Raw genomic sequence first — 20,185 nt, forward strand, 5'->3', positions numbered from 1 at the left:
AGGCAGGGCTGATCCCAGCATCCAGCTAAGAACCTGGCTCCTAATAGGTACCCGGGAAGGTGTAGACGGGTGTCTGGGAGCTCAGACGTGTAGAAAGCTCCTGGAGAAGAGAAACAGTCAACTGCAAAGCAAATGGTGACTGGCTTGAAAAGAAAGGAGAGAATCTTCTGGACACACAAGAAAGGGACTTCTTCTCAGAGAAGCCAAGGGCCAGTGCAGGGATCAAGGCAACTAATCACAGCTGCCTGCCTCAGAGGGGAAACACCACTCAGAGTACGCCGAGGATGGTGACTTGGGGCCCAAGGTCTGAGACTGGGAAGCCAGCTCAGGTCAGGACACAACATCCAAACAGACCCAGACATCATGCCAACCCCAATGACCTTGGCCTAGAAGCCAGACAGTCTTTATTTAGGATCCAGACATAGCAGCCACGAGGGAAAGGAGCCAGGACTCAGGTGTGAGATCAGCAGGGTCAGCCAGTCTAATCTGGGACTAGCTTTAGTTAATCAGAAACTAGGTTTTTAGAAGATGCTTAGATACTAAGGCAGTGGGGGAGGAGAGCAGTGTACGGGAGACGTTTTGCATTTGTTTCCTTTTTAAGATTTAATTTGGGAAAACAAACTTAAAAGAAAGGGATTTTTCCTACATCATGATCAAGACACAGGGATAAGGAAGAAGGCCATCCTGGGAATAAAAATCCTTCTAGAACCCAGTGCCACCCTATTTAACCTTGCAGCAGGAGCCCGCTGGTAGTCTGGGACCAGGTGGGGCACTGCATATAGCACAAATGGGATATGCCCTATTAATACAAACGCCTACTCCAGCAAGCCAAGCCCTCCATGATGAACCCAGCCCAACTCCAATCCCCAGCCACAGCCCTCAGGACATATACGCCCTTATTTCTATCCCTCACCAGGCTCAGTTTTGACCACATAGGTTTATACTTGCAAGCTCTTTGGGCTAGAGTACTTGAAGAACAAGAGAGACCAGGTTGTAAATATTTTCCCCAGTTTGTCGCTTGCTTTCTTTTGTACATGGCATTTCTTTGCCCTATAGAAAATTTGCCTCTCTATAATCAAATTTATCAGTCCCTTCTTTTATGCCATCCAGGTTTTGTGCCATGTTTAGATGAGACCTCCTCATACCCAAATTACATCTTCTTTTGAGTCTCCCATGATTTCTTCTAAAATGTCTATGGTTTCATTTTTACAATTTTATTGAAGTATAATGACATATAATAAAACGCACCCAGTTCAAGTATACAGAATGTCATGTGAGAATTGTACAGCATGTCCTTTGATTCTGGCTTCTTTCCCTGAGTTTGGCGTCCCTGAGATTTATCCCTGTTATTGTATGCATCTTCTCTCTTTTTTAATGTTGAGTGGTCTCTCATTGTATGGCTAAACCACACTTCATTTATCCTTTCACCTGCTGCATATTTCCCAGTTTGGGGTTATGATGACTACAGCTGCTTGGCTTAGCTTTGTTTTCGTATGTTTTGTTTCTGAGGATTTACATTTTTTAATAAACCTTATTTTTTAGACTCGTTTCAGGTTCACAGCAAAACTAAGTGGAAAGTAGAGAATTCTCACGTACCTCTGACTCCACACGTGCACCACCTCCCCACTGTCCACCTCCTGCACTTGAGTGACACATTCTTTGTCATTGATGAACCTACACTGACACGTCTTTGTCACCCAACGTCCATAGTTTACCTTAGGTTTCGCTCGTGGTTGTGCATTCTATGGGTTTTGACCAATGTATGATGACCTGTATCCACCATTAGAGGTTCCCTCAAAATCCTCTGTGCTCTGCCTATTCATCCCTCCCTCCTTCGGCTCCTGGCAATCACTCATCTTCTTACCTCCTCACAGCTTTGCCTTTTCCAGAATGTCATATAAATGGAATCACAAAGTGTATAGCCTTTCAGACGGGCTTCTTTCACTTGGGAAGATGCAGTTAAGATTCCTCCATGTCTTTCCATGGCTTGGTATTTCTCTATGGTGCTGAGTAGTTTTCCACTGCCTGGATGCACCACCGTTTATCCACACACCCACTGAAGGGCATCTCGGTTGCTCCCAGGTTTTGCCTATTAGGGATAAAGCCGCTATAAATACCGGTTTGCAGGTTTGGGGGAGGATATATTTTCAATTCTTCTGGGTAAATATCAAGCATGACTGCTGAATCACGGGGTAAGAGTCTGTTTAATTTTGTAAGAAACTGCCAAAATGTATTCCAAATCACCGTACCATTCTGTAATCCCGACAGGATTGAATGAATGACAGTTCCTGTGTATCCACATCCTCACTAGCATTTGGTGTTGTCGGGGTTTTGGATCTGGGCCATTCTGATAGGTGTTTAGAGGTATCTCATTGTTTTAATTTGTATTTTTCTTTCTTTTTTTTTTAAGATTTTATGTATTTATGTTTTTATGTATTTATGTATTTATGTTTTAATTTGTATTTTTCTTTCTTTTTTTTTTTAAGATTATATGTATTTATTTGAGAGAGTGAGTGAGAGAGAAGGAGCAGGGGGAGGGGCAGAGGGAGAGGGAGAGGGAGAAGCAGGCTCCCCATTGAGCGGGGGTCCAGTCGTGGGCCTCCATCCCAGGACCCTGAGACCACGACCTGAGCTGAAGGCAGGCACTGAACCGATTGAACCACCTTAATTTGTATTTTAAGGTGCCCCTTAATTTGTATTTTCCTGATGACATTGAACATCTTCTCATATGCTTACTTGCCATTTTTATATTTTCTTTGGTGAAGCGTCTGGTCAGATCTTTGCCCATGTTTTAATTAGATTGCTCATTTCTTATTGTTGAGTTGTAAGGATTCTTTGTATACTTTCGATTAGAGTTCTTTAAAAGATACATGTTTTGCAAATATTTCCTCCTAGGCTGTGGCTTGTCTTCTCATTCTGTTGATTTGGCTTATCTTTTTGTATTTAAATCTTTGATCCATCTGGAATTAGTTTTGATCTAAGGAATGATATTGGGAGTCCAAGCTCTGTTTTTTACAGATGGGATTAATCGAGTAATTCCAACACGAAGTTGTTTTGAAATGTCACTTTTGTACTAAACTCTTATATGTATTTGGATCTGAAAAACAGAATGCTTTTAAAAGTCTGTATCTGGTGGTTACTGACAAGAGGTGCCTGTATACTTCCTAACACTTCTCCAAATATGATAAAGTACATGCATGGGGTCACCATACCCTAGAATGTACTGTAAACAGTGGTTGTATAAGCTACACTGGGCTGGAAAAGATAAACTGAGGGCTCCCTGAGAACAGAGACCATTAGCCTGGGGGCTCCTTGAACTTGTCTACTCTCTCAAACTGGTCATTCCCTATGGCAGCAAACCAGTTACCTCCTCTATCAGTGGGCCAGATAACACAGTAAGATGTTTCTCCCTTCATCGGCAGAAAGGGCCTTTTTGATCCTATTAGACAGGAACGCCCTGGGGCGTAGGCTCTGAAAATCACCAGATACTTGCCCAGCACACCCAGCCACTCCTTCCTCTTTGTTGACTATTTCTTAAAACTGCTCCTGGCCCTGAAGCTCCCTGAAGACAAGATGGCAGTGTGGGCTGTGGCCAAGTAAGAATAAAGACCACTTCTGTTTGGCGTCCATGGTTAACATTCCTCCTGGCCAGCAAAAAAAAAAAAAAAAAAAAACCACTTGGGGGTGGAAAGTGGCCTCCTCTCGCCCACAGCCAGGCAGCTCAGGTCAGATACACTTCACCCTGTTCAGTGGCCCCTGTAGGAAGAGGAGGTCTTCAGCCTGACCTCTCTACTTCCCTTTCTCCACCTCCTCCCGCCCCCTTATTGCCTCTGCTTTCCCAGCATTGCCAGCTGCCGCCCTACCCATCTGGCCTGGCCTTCTCTCTCTCTCTTTCCCCTTTGAACATTTTTTTTTCCTTTCATAACAATAAGCCTGCAGCTTTCCTCAGGAGGGCTGAAGAATGGAGCTGAGCAGAGAATCCTCTGGGTAGAGTAGATCTCTCTGGTGGGTCAGAGCAGAGGATCCTGAACCAGAACTCAGCTGAAAACCAGAATTGGGGGGGGGTCGGTACTTTCAAGATTGCCACAAGTCAAAGTTGCTCACTGCTCCCCAGACGTTGTATTAGCAAGAGTTCATGATTAATATTTCATGGAGAACATACGATTAGTACATTAATAAAGCATGCAATGAATTGTTCCCTCTTGGCAACCCTATCTTATTAAAGGCCTGCAGCCTCAGGTCTCCACTCCGGGGCTCACTCCACTGGCAGATCCGGTGGGCTCAGGTGTTCAAGGGAAACGAAGGAGCCTCGGAGTCCAACAGTGAACAGTGGATGGCCTTGGGAGGGCCCGGGGCAGGGAAAAGAGCGGGGTACTGAGGGGCATCAGGAGGGGGCTGGGGGAATGGAGAGTACATGTCCAGCTCCGATGCTTACGGGTGGCTTCATGAAAGCCTGCGTTTCCTCATCTCTGTGAGGGTGGTGATAATTCTTTCTCATGGGATTGTCTTGAGGATGAAATGAAACTGCATGTAAAACAAATATCTGCCACATAGTAGCGGCTCAATAAATGGAACTTATTATTCCAACCAAATTATCCAAGACTCATTAAAATGACCTTGCTTTGTTCATGGAAAATGTTAAATTAGCACCTTCTACTCACCGTGATGATGACTCTTGGCTGAAAATTTACATTTTTATAAAACATATCATGTATCTTCTTCCTCCTTCCCATTCACTACGCTTCCCCTCCCCCAGCCTACTTATTACTCCTCTGAGCGCACTCTGTCCAAGCCACCACCGCACTGGCCTTCTAACACGTTTCCTACGTCCCTTTTTACCCTCCTTCCATCCAGTTTCCACCTTACAAGAGTGATCTTTTGAAATTGAAAATCAAGTCCTCGCACTCCTCTGGTTAAAACCCTCCAGTAGGTTTCCATCACCCTTAGGCTAAAATCCTTGCTATGACCTAAAGTGCCTCCCTGAGCTGGCCCCTGGCCGCCTAGCCAACTGCACGTCCAGCCAGTCCCTCCTTGCTCACTCTGCTCCCGCCCCACTGCCTCCCTTTTCCCTGAAACTCCCTCGGGGCCCTTGCACTTGCTATTCCTGAAGATGCACTTCACCTCCGTTACTTGCTGACTTGTGTCCTCCCCAAATTCACATGTTGAAGTCCTAACTCCCAGTACCTCAGAATGTGATTGTATTTGAAGATAGGGTCTTTAAAGAGGTGATTAAAGTAAAATTCGGTCACGGTCACGTGGGTAGGTCCTAATCTAATATGACTGGTGTCTTTATAAGAGATTAGGACACAGGCACACACAGACCCAGGGACAACTACATGAGAAGGCAGCCATCTGCAAGCCAACGAGAAAGGCCTCAGAAGAAACCAAACCTGCCAACACCTTAATCTTGGACTTCTAGCTTCCAGAACTGTGAGAAAATAAAGTTCTGTTGTTTAAGCGACCGCGTCTGTATTGTTTTTGTTATGGCAGCCATGGAAACTAATACAATCCCCATCTTCACATGGCTGGTTCCTTTTACCACGCTCAGCTTTCAACATAAATGCCGGGTCCCCAGAGAGTATGTCCATAACCACTCAGTCTAAGCTACATTCTCCTGGGCGCCTGGGTGGCTCAGTTGGTTAAGTGTCTGCCTTCAGCTCAGGTCATGATCCTGGAGTCCTGGGATTGAGCCTCACATTGGGCTCCCTGCTTAGTGGGGAGCCTGTTTCTCCCTCTCCCTGTCCCTCTGCTGCTTCCCCTGCCAGTGCTCGCTCGCTCTCTCTGTCAAACAAATAAATAAAATCTTTCAAAAAATAAACTACATTCTCCCATCATTTACTTTTTCTTCATAGTAGAAGTTTCATAGTACAGTTATTTGATTTGTTAACCAGAATTTTGTCTAGAATATGAACTCAGCCAGGGCTGGCACCTAGAGTGACTCGTTGTTCCTCTGGGACAGTACCTGGCACAGAGTAGGCACGTGGAAAATATTTATTGGCCATCCACGATGCCAAGCACCAAAGAGACTACAAAGACAAATGTGAAATGGTTCCCAACCTGGGGAAGCGTGGTCTCTGTTGTGTGCCAGGAATCCTGCTGCTCAGGGAGTGCACGGGCTTAAGGAGTGGACAGGGCGTGATCTGCAGAGGCCGGTGCTACTGTGGGAGTGTGGGCCATGCTGCAGTTGAGAGGGACCTGTGCCTGCAGGAAGGGCTGGGAGAGCGGGAGGAAGAGGTAGACAGGGACTTCACCGTGATGTGCTAGGCCAGGGAGCAGAGCTTTCCTCTCCCTCTCCCCATTCCTCTTCCAGTCTCTCTCAATCTCTCCGTCTCATTTTTCCTCCTCTTCATTATCTTCATCTTCTCTCTCTCTCTGTCTGGTTCTTCTTCCTCCTCTTCATCTCCTTTTCTCTCTCTCTCTTATCCTCTCCCCTCCCCCCAATCTACCTCTCTCTACCTCCCCCTCTTGATAAGGAGGGGAAAAAATAAACCCAACCTCATGGTTGTGTTGTGAGAACAGAATGATAGCATACATGTGAAACATCCACCAATGTGTTGGGTCCCTAACTGATAAAAATTACCTGAATATAGGGGCGCCTGGGTAGCGCAGTCGTTAAGCGTCTGCCTTTGGCTCAGGGCGTGATCCCGGCGCTCCTGGATCAAGTCCCACATCAGGCTCCTCCGCTGGGAGCCTGCTTCTTCCTCTTCCACTCCCCCTGCTTGTGTTCCCTCTCTCGCTGGCTGTCTCTCTCTGTCAAATAAATAAATAAAATCTTTAAAAAAAAATTACCTGAATATAAGTTAGTTGCATAACTGTCATAAACATTTTGTTACTGGACCAGAAGGGATGGTATACTATTTCTAATCCACACCCACAATTTCACCAATTTATCGGTTCTTCAATGACCTGCCTACTACCTATACACATCCAGCAGCCCACTAGGTTCTGTTTACACACTTTCTCTTTGCCCATATAAGAGTAGAATCATGCATACACTTCATTTATAGGAATCAAATGAGCAGAGGGTGCACTCAAGCCTAAAGCAATCCCATATTTCAGCTAAAATCATTTTAACAATTTCAAGTTAATTCCACTGTTGTTGGAGAGAATAATTTGCATGACTTGAGTCCTCTTAAACTTTCTCAGATACATTCTGTTGGCCCAGAATCTGATCTGGTAAATGTTCAAAAGAATGTATATTCTGCTGTTACTGAGAGAAGTGTTCTATACAAGCGTTCTACGCAATTAGGATGAGTTGGTCGATAGCGCAGTTCAAAACTGTATATCCTTGTTGATTGTCTATTTGTTCTATCAATTATTTAAAGAGGGGTATTGAAATCTCTGATGGTAATTGAGGATTCGCCTATTTCTCCTTTAAAGTTCTAACAGTTTTTTGCTATATGTATTTTGTAGCTATATTTTAGGTAAATATTTAGGATTGTTATATCCTCCTGATGAATTGACTGTTAATTATGGTGAAATGACCTTCTTTATCCCTGATAATATACTTTGGGCAGAAATCCACTTTGTCTAATAATATAGCCACTCCCACTTTCTATTACTGGTGCTAGCACGTATATCTTTCTTTCTCATTTTTTTACTTTTAAGATATTTGTGTCTTTGTTACATTAGTGGGTATTTTGGGGGTTATAATATATATTTTTAACTTATCACAGTTTACCTTCAAATAATGCTATACTCCTTCATATATATATATATATATATATATATATATATATACAAATATATATATATATATACACACACACACATATATTCATCAGGAGGATCTAACAATCCTAAATATTCCTAAATATATATATACATAATATATATATACATATATATACATATATATACATATATATACATGTATATATATAATAACATATTTTGGGGGCATATTTTCCTACTTCTTTGCATGTCTGGTAATCTTGGATTGATCCCAGACATTGTAGCTTTTACCTTGTTGAATGCTGGATGTTTTTGAATTCCAATGTAGATTTTTGGCCTTATCTAGGATGGATTAAAATGCCTTATTAAATGCATTTAAAAAACTAAAGTTTCATCCTTTCACACCTCACTTTTAAGATATATCATGCAGGACCAGAACAGGGCTAATTCTTCCCCACTAGTGAGGCAAAACCCTTCCAAGGACTCTCCCCAATGCCCCATGATCTGTGAGGTGTTCCACCGTGCTGATGTGAATAGGCACTATTCCTGGCCCTGTGAGAATGCCACGTGTGGTTCCCTCTCATTCTAGGAGGGGGTATTATTGCCTCCCTCGGTGGGTTTCCTCATGTGATTAGTACTCAGCTAGAAACTTCAGGAGGACCCTCTGGGGTTCTTGGTACTCCGTCCCCCACACTCTGGCTGCCTTGGTCTCCCTGAATTCTCAGCTGTGTGTCCACAACCCAGGGAGTCTGACAGCTCTGTCCAGTTTCCATCTTCCTGTGGTGTAGCCGGGAACTCTCTCCCAGGCAATAAGCTGAGATGATTACATGGCTAACTTTGTTTCTCAACTCTCAGGAATTATTGTCTTTCATTGTCTGATGTCAAGTGTCTTAAAACCACAGCCTTATAAACTTTGCCTGGTTTTTAATGAGATTTCTGATTCTTGGTACTCCCTCTTGTTTGGCAGTAAGTCTTACAGAGCCAAAATTATGGAAAAGCTGTGAAAGCAACTTCAAGTAGTTTCCCATCAATGACAAGAAGAAAAACAAATTGTTTAGCTGTGGCCAAGAAACTGGATGGCAATGGTCTCACTGACATCCTGGGAGAAGACATGAAAGATTAATTGAGGACAGAGGGAAACATTCCAAGTGCAAAAAAGTTCTTAGTATCCTGTATTTCTGGGAGATTTGGGATTTTCCAAGGTAATTTTGACTATGGGGTGTGGGGCTTTCCCTTCCAGCACTGATCTTTGACCCTAACCCCACGTACAATGAGACGGCCCAGTCCCGTTCTCCATTTCCCTTCTGTTCTCTCAACTATTAGGCAACCTAAGAGGATATGGCCTGGAGTGGCCTGGAAGCTGGTGAAGGTGAAAAGCTGCTGAACCAGTTCTCCCCACCCCAGACTCAAAGGCTTGTGAAATAAAGCTGTTTTCACTCTTCTCCGCACCAAATATTTGTCAACTGCTGCTTCTCGGGGCGTTGCTGCCAAAGTTTATCCTTTTAACCTTTGGCCCCTGACCCTGGGTACTGACCTAGTGATCACTTCTTGCCAGGTACTGTGGGGGACAGGTAATACGAAGTATCTGTTTTGGCTCTGGGAACCGAAAGACCAAACAAGCACATGTGAAACCATTAAAGAACTCTCTAAGGGTAAACCCTAGATTTTCCTCTCCAGACTGAAAAGGCCCACTGAGTACCCCGCCCAATGAATGTAGGGCCCCGATCACCATCATGGCACTTTGTCACGAAATTTCTCAAAACTAGAGATGAAAAGGAAAGACTCTAAGAGTTAAAAGAGCAAAAAGTATGTTATATATAAAAGACCAGAAGTAGAAATGGAGTCAAACTTCTCAATATTAGCCTTGGAAGCTAGAAAGTAAGGTGGCAATGGCTTCAAAAGTCAGAAGGAGGGAGTGCCTGGCTGGCTTGGTTAATAGAGCATGCAACTCTTGATCTTGGGTTTGATCCCCACATTGGGTGTGAACATTACTTAAAAATAAAATCTTCAAAAAAAGAGGGAAATGATTTTCAACCCAGAATCCGGTATTTAGCCAAATTATCAAATGTGAAGATAAAATGAAAGTATGCATCATGGGTGCCTGGAGTGGCTCAGTCGATTAAATGTCTGCTTTTGGCTCAGGTCATGATCCCAGGTTCACGGGATTGAGTCCCGCATTAGGCTTCCTGCTCAGCAGGAAGTCTGCTTCTCCCTACCCCTCTCCTCTGCTCATGATCTCTCACTCTCTCTCAAATAAATAAATAAAATATTTATTTTTTAAAAAGCATGTGTAATAATAATACCACCTATACACCTTTTCTTTCGCAGCTGCTGAAGGATGTACTTCAGCAAAACAAAATAGCAGATAAAGAAAGAAAAAAAAAAAAAACCATGAGATCTAGGAAACAGGTAGGGGGGCTGTATAAATCCCAGGATGAAAATTGTGTAGCCAATAGAGCAACTAGTTCCTGTTGGGACAGGAAGATGGAAGATACCAGGAGGGAGGTCTTCAGAGGGAGCAAAAAAATGGGCTTACAAGACTGATACTTTAACATTTAGAAAATAAGATATCTAGGCCATCAATAGAGGTGATGTAGTATGTGGGAAAAATTAAGGATAGGTATAGAAAATTAAACCAATTTGGGGGAAAGTACCATTGTTAACTCCAAGAAGAGTAAAAAGTTGTACAAGAGAAATATCTATACCATTTGTCTTTGCAGTGGACAAAACTGACATAGTTATCATAAGACAAATAGTTGCCGAGTAAACTCAAAGACGGTGATAGGTCTGGGAAGCTACAACAGGGAAAACACAGTGGGGAGGGGGGGCTGCTATGAACATCAGTATGGACTTATCTGTTTGTCTCTGCTTTCAGTTGTTGGGGGGGAGGTATATACCTAGAAGTGAAATTGCTGGAACATACGGTAATCACATGTTTACGTTTTTGAGGAACTGCCATAGGGTTTTTCCCAGCAGCTACATCATTTTACACTCCCACCAGCAATGCACAAGGGTTCCAATTTCTCCACAGCTTGGCCAATACTTGGTTCTTTCTTTCTTTCTTTCTTTCTTTCTTTCTTTCTTTCTTTCTTTCTTTCTTTCTCTTTCTTTCTTTCTTTCTTTCTTTCTTTCTTTCTTTCTTTCTTTCTTTCTTTTTAAAGATTTTATTTATTTATTTGACAGAGAGAGAGACAGCCAGCGAGAGAGGGAACACAAGCAGGGGGAGTGGGAGAGGAAGAAGCAGGCTCCCAGCGGAGGAACCTGATGTGGGGCTCGACCCCAGGACCCTGGGATCACGCCCTGAGCCAAAGGTAGACGCTTAACGACTGCGCCACCCAGGCGCCCCAAGACTTGGTACTTTCTGTTTGTGTTTGTTGTTTTTGTACCAGCCATCCTAATACGTGTGAAGTAATATCTCATCGTGATTTTGATTTGCATGTTCGTAACGATTAGTGACATTGAGCATCTTTTCATGTGCTTGTTGGCCACTTGTATATCTTCCTTGGAGAGATGTCTATACAGGTCCTTTACCCATTTTTTTTTCAATTGAGTTGTTTGTTTGCCTTTATCACTTTGTAATAAAAACAGAGTCAATGTTAAAAGCAAGATCCCTACCCCCACCCCAACCCCCCAAAAAAGCAAGATCCAAATGCCAATAGGCAAGTTGGATTTCAAAGCAGAGGCCCTCGGTAAGGCCTTTAGATGGATTATTAAATGGGAAATCTGTATCACCACAAATTGCTGAAGTCCCAGGCATTGTCCAGACAAATTTTAAAAGTGTGTACCTTTCTTGCAACAAAATCTATACCTTTCTTTGCAAGTTCTCCTCACCTTTCCAATAGTCCTGTCCTGCGGGGTAGGAAAAATTGGATTGGGGTTTGTTTTTCTTAAGCCTCCCGGGACACACTTCTGAACTGGACCCTGAGGGATGGTGTTTCCTACAAGCAAACTGTTGATGTGTTCTGGGTAAAATCCATTTCTTTAACCTCCTTATCTATCTCCAACACTAGCTCTGCTTTCACCTGTGTATCTAAGAAGAACCTTTTATGCCTGAATGTGTTGCACAGGGTGGCTGATGGAAGGGGTGCTTGGTGGGAGATCAAACCTGCATCCGGGATCAGCTGCTCTCCTGACTCCGCGTGGGGCTCAGAGGTAAGAGCACACCTATTCACGGGGCACCACATCTTCATAAGTTCCTTCAAAAGCTCCCCACCCTCTGCCCTCTTGTAGTAACCATAGCTAATGTTCACCATCAAACCAAAAAACAGTTGAGATGGTATGGAACAGAGGATAAGCTTACAGACTCTGGAGTCAGACTACCTAGATTTTCATCACAGCTCGGCTACTTGCTAGTTGAGTCACCTTGACAACTCCTCTAACATCTCTGCATCTCAGTTTCCTCATCCGTAGAATGTACCTCATTAAGTTCTAGAGAGGGTTAATATAAATACACGCGACGTGCCTGCAACAGTGCCTGGCACATATGAGTGCTGTAGAGATCAGCTCTGAGAGGACTGCCATCACGTGGCACAGAGTACCCAGAAGGGCACTTGCTCCACTCCTACCAGTGATTTCTGCTGAGGAGTGGGATTTAGGAAGGGAGGTTGAGGAGAGTATTTTAATTTCTACTTCATGCACCTCTGTATTTGAATTTATTACTTTCTCTTAAAAGCAAAATAGGAAAATATATAAATAAAGTGGCATCTGGTTAAGAGGATGTAAAACAATCTCTCCCAACCTCCCACTGAAATAGCTAAGAAGATACAGAGATTTTAAAAACAACAACAACAACAACAAAAACCCCACAACAATCCTGGGGTGCCTGACTGGCTCAGTTAGGAGAGCATGTGCCTCTTGGGGTTGTAAACTCGAGCCCCACCTTGGGGGTAGAGCTTACTTAGGAAAAGAAAAAATCCTACCCAAACATTTAAAACTAATGTTGCCAGGGCACCTGGCTGGCTCAGTTGGAGGAGTATGTGACTCTAGATCTTCGGGTCCTGAGTTTGAGCTCCAGGTGGGGTGTAGAGATTACTTATATAAATAAAACTTAAAAAAAAAAAACTAATGTTGCCAATCCAAAATTTGAAACACATACAAATTTTCTGTACCTCCAAGACTAATAAAATCGAAGTGTGTGGGAATGGTGGCATCAGTGTTTCATCTATGCTCCACTCCCCCACAAATAGCTACTAAAAACTTTTCTTAAGCCCATTAGCAATTAGAATTCGAGGCCAGTACCAATCAGGAAAGACAGTGGCGGTCCCCTCCACTTCACAATGAGCTTATTTATTTGTTCGGAGATGAGCATCCAGTTGCAGCCACAGTTCCCCATCAGTTTCTTTTTCTAGATTCAGTTAAAACAACAACAAAAACAAACAAACAAAAAAAACCCTACAACTCCCAGAAGACCCCTGGGCAGGAATGGGGGCTCGGGGAGGCGAAGGTGTGCCTGACACTAAAGCATGGTCTCTGCTCCACTCACCCTCCCTTAACATCCTTCTCCCGGAAAAGCACCTGGCAGCGTAAGAAACCTCCTGTTTGTGCTGGTGTTGAAGAATGTGCTCTAGTCAACAGGAGTGAAGAAGTATGGTTATAAAAGAGCAGACAGATGGCAGTGCTGCAAAACTTCAGCAAGTATGACAGCGAACCCAACCCTGGATCTCCACAAGAATGGTGACCTCTGCAACCACAGGCCAGTGGGCAGTCCCCATGACGTACCAGGCAGACCACGCAGGGGGCAGAGTCTCCTTCCACGATGGCATCTGAAGGAAGTTCAAAAGAAACGGGTCACATATGAACTGTTATTGCTCACAAAGGAAATAACTGTTACACATAACTGTTACACTCTGGCTTCCTCCTTACCAGTTTTAGAAGCTTCATTAAATGTAATTACTAGGATATTCACTATGTCAAAAACAGGAGCTAGAGCTATTGTCTTAAAAGAAATACATCTAAAACGGTGCAGTCACTTTGGAAAACAGTTTGGCAGGTATTCAAAGGGTTAAACATAAAGTTATCCTAAGATCCAGCAATTCCACTCCCAAGTATATTACCAAGAGAATTAAAAATGTATGTACTTTGTAAACTTTGCACACAAATGTTCGCGACAGCATTATTCATGATAGCCAAGAAACAGAAGCAATCCAAAGAGCCATCAATTGAGAATAAAGAAAATGGGGTATATCCGTACAACGGAATATTATTGTTCAGTTGTAAAAGGGAATGAAACACTGATGCGTGCTACAACATAGATGAACCTTGTAAACATGCTTAGTGAAAGAAACCGGACACAGAAAGCCACATACTGTATCACTCTATTTATATGAAAAGTCCAGATTACGCAAATCTGGAAAGATAGAAAGTAGATTAGTGGTTGCCAGAGGACAGGGGGAGAGGGGAATGGAAGTGACTGCTAGCAAATGTAGGGTTTCTTTCTGGGTGAGGAAAATGCTCTAGAACTAGGTAGTGACGGTTGTACAACTATGAGATTATACTAAAAACCACTAAATTATGCATTTTAGGTGGTTTATGGCATGTAAATGATACTCCCCAAAACCTGCTGTAAAAAAGAAAGAAATAGTCCCCAAATGCTAATACAATGGTTTTGGGGTAGTTTGGCTGGGTGCCAATTTTTATTTTTACTTTTCTGGGTTTTGTTTTTTTGTTTTTTGTTTCAAAATTTCCCTCCTCTAACGGGCAGCTATTATTTCACCAACTGAAGCTCTGGAGTCAGATAGACTCTGTTGGATTCAAATCCAAGCTCCTTCTGAATGAACTGGTTAATCTTGGGCAAGTTACTTAATTATTCTACACCTCAGGCTCTTCATGGAAAATTGGGGCAATAATATTGCTTACCACAGGGTAGTTGTGAGAATGTAATAAGAGAATGCTGTAAAGTGCTTAGATCAGAGCTTGGCATATTAGTAAGTGTTGAAGAAATATCAGCTGCCATTTTTTGTTTAGCTTTTTTTTTTTTTTTTTTTTAAGTAATCTCTACATCCAACATGGAGCTCAAACTCACCACCCAGAAATCAAGAGTGGCGTGCTATACCTACTCAGCCAGCCAGGTACCGCTGCTATTTCTATTAAGAATATAAGACAGTAAATTAATACTACTAATTTTTACAGACAGTACTTACACAGCACTGCTGTAGATGCTTTACACATTTTATGCTTTCAGTCCTCACAACTACCTTAGGAAGTAGGATACTCTTCTGCCCATTTTACAGATGAATATTCACTGTGGCATTTGCCAGTGGCATGCAGGCTGTACATTTCGTAGGAATTTAGGGGTAAAGAGCGTAGAGAGCTGAGGCAATCAAGGAGGACTCCATGAAGAAAGTGGCCCTGAAGGAAAGTAAGGTGGGCCCTGGATAATCCCACATGGGTGGGAAAGGGTGGTGAGGGCCTTGCAGGTGGAATGGAAGTCACCCAACAAAGAGGTGGAAAATATTTACATTTGTTCAGGGTGGGTACAGATTATGTGATGAGTACATACCATGTGTCATATTATTCCTGTACTTTGGTACACCTTAGAAATAATTACTAATTAATAAAAATTAAAAATATTTTAGTCACTGTGTTCTGGAGAAATAAAATATTTTCCTTCCCTGAGTCTTTGATTTACATAGTATGTACATAAAATATTTGCTGGTTAGAAGAATAAGTAAATGTTAGTTCTCTTTATTCTTTCTAAAATAAACGTTATAGTTTTTTAATTCTCTTTGCCTGTTACTAAGCCTTAGAGTTTCTTTTTTCCATATGGATCTATCTTACTCCTTGTCACAACTGCACATTGCACAGTAGGAATGGTCCATGATTTATTTCTCCTTTCCCTACTGATTCCAATTTTCTCTTACAAGCATTGTTTGTAAACATTGCACCCTTGTAAAAGCCTTTCCCGTGCACTGCCTGGGGTAGATACTAGGAAGCAGAAATGCCATAAATCCAATTTTCAAAAAGTGAATCAAACCGGGTGAACGCAAAATATCTGTACTTCCCTCTCAATTTTGTTGTAAACCCTAAAACTGCCTTTTAAGAAAAAATGGTCTTAAAAAAAGTCAGAGACCTGGCACGCTGGCGAACTGGGAGTCCAGGCAGTTTCTCACGTGGTCCCGGCTGGAGCGTGGGGCTCCCATCAGCCTGCCCGGCCCAGGCTCAAGTGGCACCGCGCAGCCTCCCCGCCCCGGATTAGGTGCAAGAGCACGGTGACCTACTACCCTCAGGACACGCGCTCCACCCCGCCTCACGGCCCCTTTCATTGAAAAAAAAACCCTTGGCGATCACGTGAAAGCGGCGTGCCGGCCGCATGACGTCACGCAGCGCGGACCAATGGAAGCTTCTGTTTATGTCGGGGGTCACCGGAATATCCGAGCCCCCGCACGCAGCCTCGCCCCGCCGCCGCCGCCGCCGCCGCGCCGCTCTCCGCCTCTGGTCGAGAGCGCCCAGCTGGAGCGGGAGGCGGCGCGGCTGGAGCGCCGCGGGGAGGGCCGCGCCGTTGCTTTTTGCAGCCGCTTCTCCGTTAGCCGGCCCCCTGCTGTCCCTGGGGCGCCGTGCGGCTCTAGACCGGGACCGAAGCTGCCGGCCGTCGCGGTTGGCCGGATCCGCGTCCCGCCTCAGCGCCCGGAGGACATGCGGGAGAGAGAATGACCCAGAGGGACACGCTGGTGCATCTGTTTGCCGGGGGGTACGGTCCAGACAGGGCGTGCGGACTGGGGCTAAGGGTGCTGGGCTGAAGGCCGTGGCCTGACACGCGGGCGAGAGGGGTGAGGGGGCTCCTGCCCGCTGGGCGGAGAGGGCGAGGCCCGGGTGGGGGGAGATGCTGAGGAGGCTGAGGCCCGGCGGGGAGGGTTGAGGGATGAAGCCGGGGCAAACGTAAGGCTTTGGGCCCGCGGAGCCGCGGCGAGGCTGGGGCGGTATCGGCGAGCCTGAGGAGCGGCGGGCGAGTTTGGGGGGACGAAGCGGGCCGGGGCAACGCGCCGAGGCCTAGCGCGTGTCCGGGATGCGGGGCCGCGGGAAGGAGCGTGGCTGCAGGCCTCGTGGAGGTTTCTAGGCCTGGGGGACGGGGCGGAGGTGCGGAGGCCGAGGACAAAATGGGCGCCGGGGCCGCCTCCTCCCTCCCCCTCTTGCCGTGCGGGCTGCGAGGCCTCCTCACGTCGCTCACGCCCCACCTCGGACCTCGGGTAGCTGGTTTCCTGGCCCGCGCTGCCGGAGTGGGCCCTGGGGGGACTTCCGCACCCACGGGGAGGCTTTGGTGTTCCCTCGCCCGCTGGAGCTGTAGATTTCTCGCTTTGGGGAAGATTTCTGCCCAAGCTTCTCCAGGTTGCAAGATGCGGTGCAAAGCAGAATTACCTTTGGGGTCAGATTCTTTTCTTGAAAACCAACCCTCTTGTGCACCCGCTGCTTTTCGTCTGCTTAAAGGAGAAAGTCGGGGGTAGGGAGAGGTCAAGTGCTTTGGCGATAGTTATTGTGTGTACAAGATTAGGGCTAAGCCTGAAGTCTCCCTGATAGCCAACCTAAATGCTGTGGCTATTTTGTTGAGCCAGTTGAGTCTCGTTTGTTGAGTCTCATTTTTAGATTGTTCCTTCCATGTTATTTGCGGAATCCTAGCATTTTTAAGTTTAAGAGTTACTTATCTGTAGGATCATAGTCATCAAAAAATGGCTACGGTGAATTATGCTGAGGCTCTTTTCTGTCTATATGACCATACAAAGTCGCAGCCCCTTAAAGCGTACAGTTTTTCAGTCGACCTTAACTTTAAGACTTTATTGCCGACGATGGTAATATTTTGTTAGCACGTTCACTCAACAAACTTAATGTACATCATTCATGGGCCAGCCACTCTTCTGGAATAAAAAAAATAATTTCCTTTTAACCCGTGAGACCAAGTTTAGACGAATACTTTCCATATTTCATGTAGGTGTTCTTGTAAAGATGTGTTGTTAGGCTGATTATCAGGCTTCCTCGTGTAATTCCGTCACAGGGTAGTGTGTGAAAGTTAGGAGAACGCACATCTACTTCTGGCTGCTATTTTAATTGAGTGAAAAATGGAAAAATCTTTTATTTTAATTGCTTCATTTGTAAAATGAGGAAGGTGTACTATATGATCTCTAAGGCTCTTCCCAGGTCCTAGCATTTCTGTTACTCTGCCTTCAAAATTCATATATCAAGTTTTGTTGAAAGTAAGGCACGTTAGCTTGATTGCATTAAATCCCCAGTTTGGATTAAGATCATCTGTCACTTTTTTGTTATTAATACATGTAAAGGACCTCCTGGTTAGCTTTTTCTTTAAAAGCAGACATGGAGTTTTTGCAGCATCTAAACACCAATACGCTAAGGAGCCTCCCCTCCCCCAAAGAACCTGGCATCTGCAGGTAATTTAGAGTATTAAATGAGGTACTGGGATGTGAGGCCTGACATAGCATGGGTGATCAGGCTTGTAAATTCCCTTCCTTTGTATCTCTTGATTTTATATTTACATGTGGTTGCATAATTTGTTGGAATAAAACCTGGTTTATCTTTTTTTTTCTTTTCTGGTTTATCATTTTTAGAGAAATAGTGGGACTAGGAAGGAGGGTAAAGATCATCTGGTTCAGCCCCTTAAAAATATGGAAAAATACTGAGGTATATTGATTTACCCAAGGTCAGACAACTTTCTATACGTGTAAAATGAGAGGTAAATAATCTCTACAGATCCTACCAGCTCTGTATTATATAAAGCCAATTTTGTAGATATCCTAGAAGTCTGTATTTTAAGCATTGTGGAAATGCAAATAATCTCTACAGATTCTTCCAGCTCTATATTGTATAAAACCAATTTTGTAGAACATCCTGGAGGTCTATATGGTAAGCTTTGTGAAAATGCATGTTGGGTTGTGTCCGTTACATTGTTCTTAATTGAAGATGTTGAATTCTTTTATATATGAAAGTTGCTTATTTAGGCAATCACTTCTGGTACATTCTTCATAGAAAACTGGATTTCATTATTTTTTATCCTGATAGAATTATATTAATTAAGAGTTAGGAAAGTTAGTTTTTACTTTAACAATAATAGGTAGTTCAGAAAAGGAGAGAGATCTTCTTATTAGCTGTTGTGACTGGGCTGCTTCACATACAGGTATCATTTAGATTAAGTTATGAAAACTCAATATAATAATAGAACTAAATAACCTTTTGCAGTGGCGTTTAATCTTAACGCAAAAGTTGTCTGAGTATGGGGCCTTTGGATTGTTTGTATTATAATTGTATTCAAGTGTGTGTTTATCAGAATCTCATGGAGATTCTAAAAGCCTAGTAGCTATATTACTAAATCAGGAACATTTGCAACGGACTAGTGCTGGGCCTTGGGTGTGGGTGATACACTCAACATGCATAACTTACGCTTTCTTTAAGACACCCTTTGATCCCATTCTATTTTTTGCTAAAGTTAATATTCAGAGTTTGTAGGGTCATTGGTTAAGTCAATTGAGTTATGGAGGCAACTTTTAACACCCTGCCAAAGAATGTAAGTAAGATTTAATTTAAGCTGTATTTTAATGACACTACATGTATATTAAATTCTTTAACAGAACTATATATTATGTAGTTATTGTGTCAGCTATCCACCAAGAGGCAGTTTGCCTTTTTTTTTTTCTTTGAGGGAGAGACTGTCTCAAATAGGAGGAATAAACTTAGAATCTGTCCTTTCTAGGTTTTCGATGTTATAGAATAATGAACTTGTATGCTCTTCAGCTATCAAACTTGACTATTCTTTACTTGGAATTCTTTGCCAGTCAAAGCACTTAAAGCAAATGAGCAAGCAACTTTGACTTGTAAGATTTTCTTTTAACAATAAAGCTCCAACTTAGTACTTTATTATTAGTAGCAAATAGCATTGGTGATAACTTAAAACTGATCTTAACTCATTGGCCACATAGGTGGATCAGAGGGACTCAGGAGCAGTTAGAAGGCAAAAAAGAAAGTAAAGGCCTGCTTATGGCACTTGGAGTGGGGATGGTGAGGGGAAATGTGAGGGGAAGTTTAAAATGTAGAATCAGAGAGACTTGAGGATAATTGGATGTCACAGAGCCTCTATATGCCTTTGTCACCCTTGCTAGCCTTCAGTACCTCATACTAAGGTAATCATAGGAGCTCTTCACATGTTCTTTTTTAAATTATATATATTTAAGGTGATGATTTGATAGTTATACATAGTGAAATGATTATGACATAACATCTGATGTAGTTACCATTTTTTGCATGTGAGAGCACCTGAAATCTACTCTTAGCAAATTTCCAGTATTCAGTACAATAGTATTAATTTTAGTCATTATGCTATACATTAGAACTTTAGACTTCTTCATCCTACATAACTGCAAATTTGTACTGTTGGCTAGTACCTTTCCCATTTCCCACACCTTCTTGCCCCTGCTGATTACACTTTATGCTTCTATCTTATTTGACTTTAGATTTTATATATAAGTGAGATCATGCAGTTTTTTGCTTCCTGTGTCTGGCTTATTTCACTTAGCAT

The 20,185-nt window shown here is 43.4% G+C and overlaps 1 protein-coding gene and 1 long non-coding RNA gene across 2 annotated transcripts in view; one reads left to right on the top strand and one right to left on the bottom strand.

Moving 5' to 3' along the window:
• Positions 1-1,235: 1,235 nt before the first annotated feature.
• On the bottom strand, positions 1,236-15,923 carry LOC123788429 (uncharacterized). Its single transcript, XR_006778503.2, has 4 exons — positions 15,743-15,923; positions 13,393-13,436; positions 6,581-6,750; positions 1,236-2,089 (listed from the first exon to the last, which is right to left on the bottom strand). It is a non-coding gene; the product is annotated as an uncharacterized LOC123788429 (long non-coding RNA).
• A 116-nt stretch (positions 15,924-16,039) lies between these two features.
• SLC25A36 (solute carrier family 25 member 36) overlaps positions 16,040-20,185 on the top strand; it is a 36,986-nt gene continuing 32,840 nt past the window's right edge. Inside the window, exon 1 of the mRNA XM_045791882.2 lies at positions 16,040-16,360. Coding sequence (XP_045647838.1) covers positions 16,320-16,360 — 41 coding nt within the window. The 5' untranslated portion in view covers positions 16,040-16,319. The remainder of the gene's footprint in view (positions 16,361-20,185) is intronic.

Source organism: Ursus americanus, chromosome 20 (assembly GCF_024610735.1).
Source record: "Ursus americanus isolate L20-20 chromosome 20, mUrsAme1.1.p, whole genome shotgun sequence".
Classification (NCBI taxonomy): Eukaryota; Metazoa; Chordata; class Mammalia; order Carnivora; family Ursidae; genus Ursus; species Ursus americanus.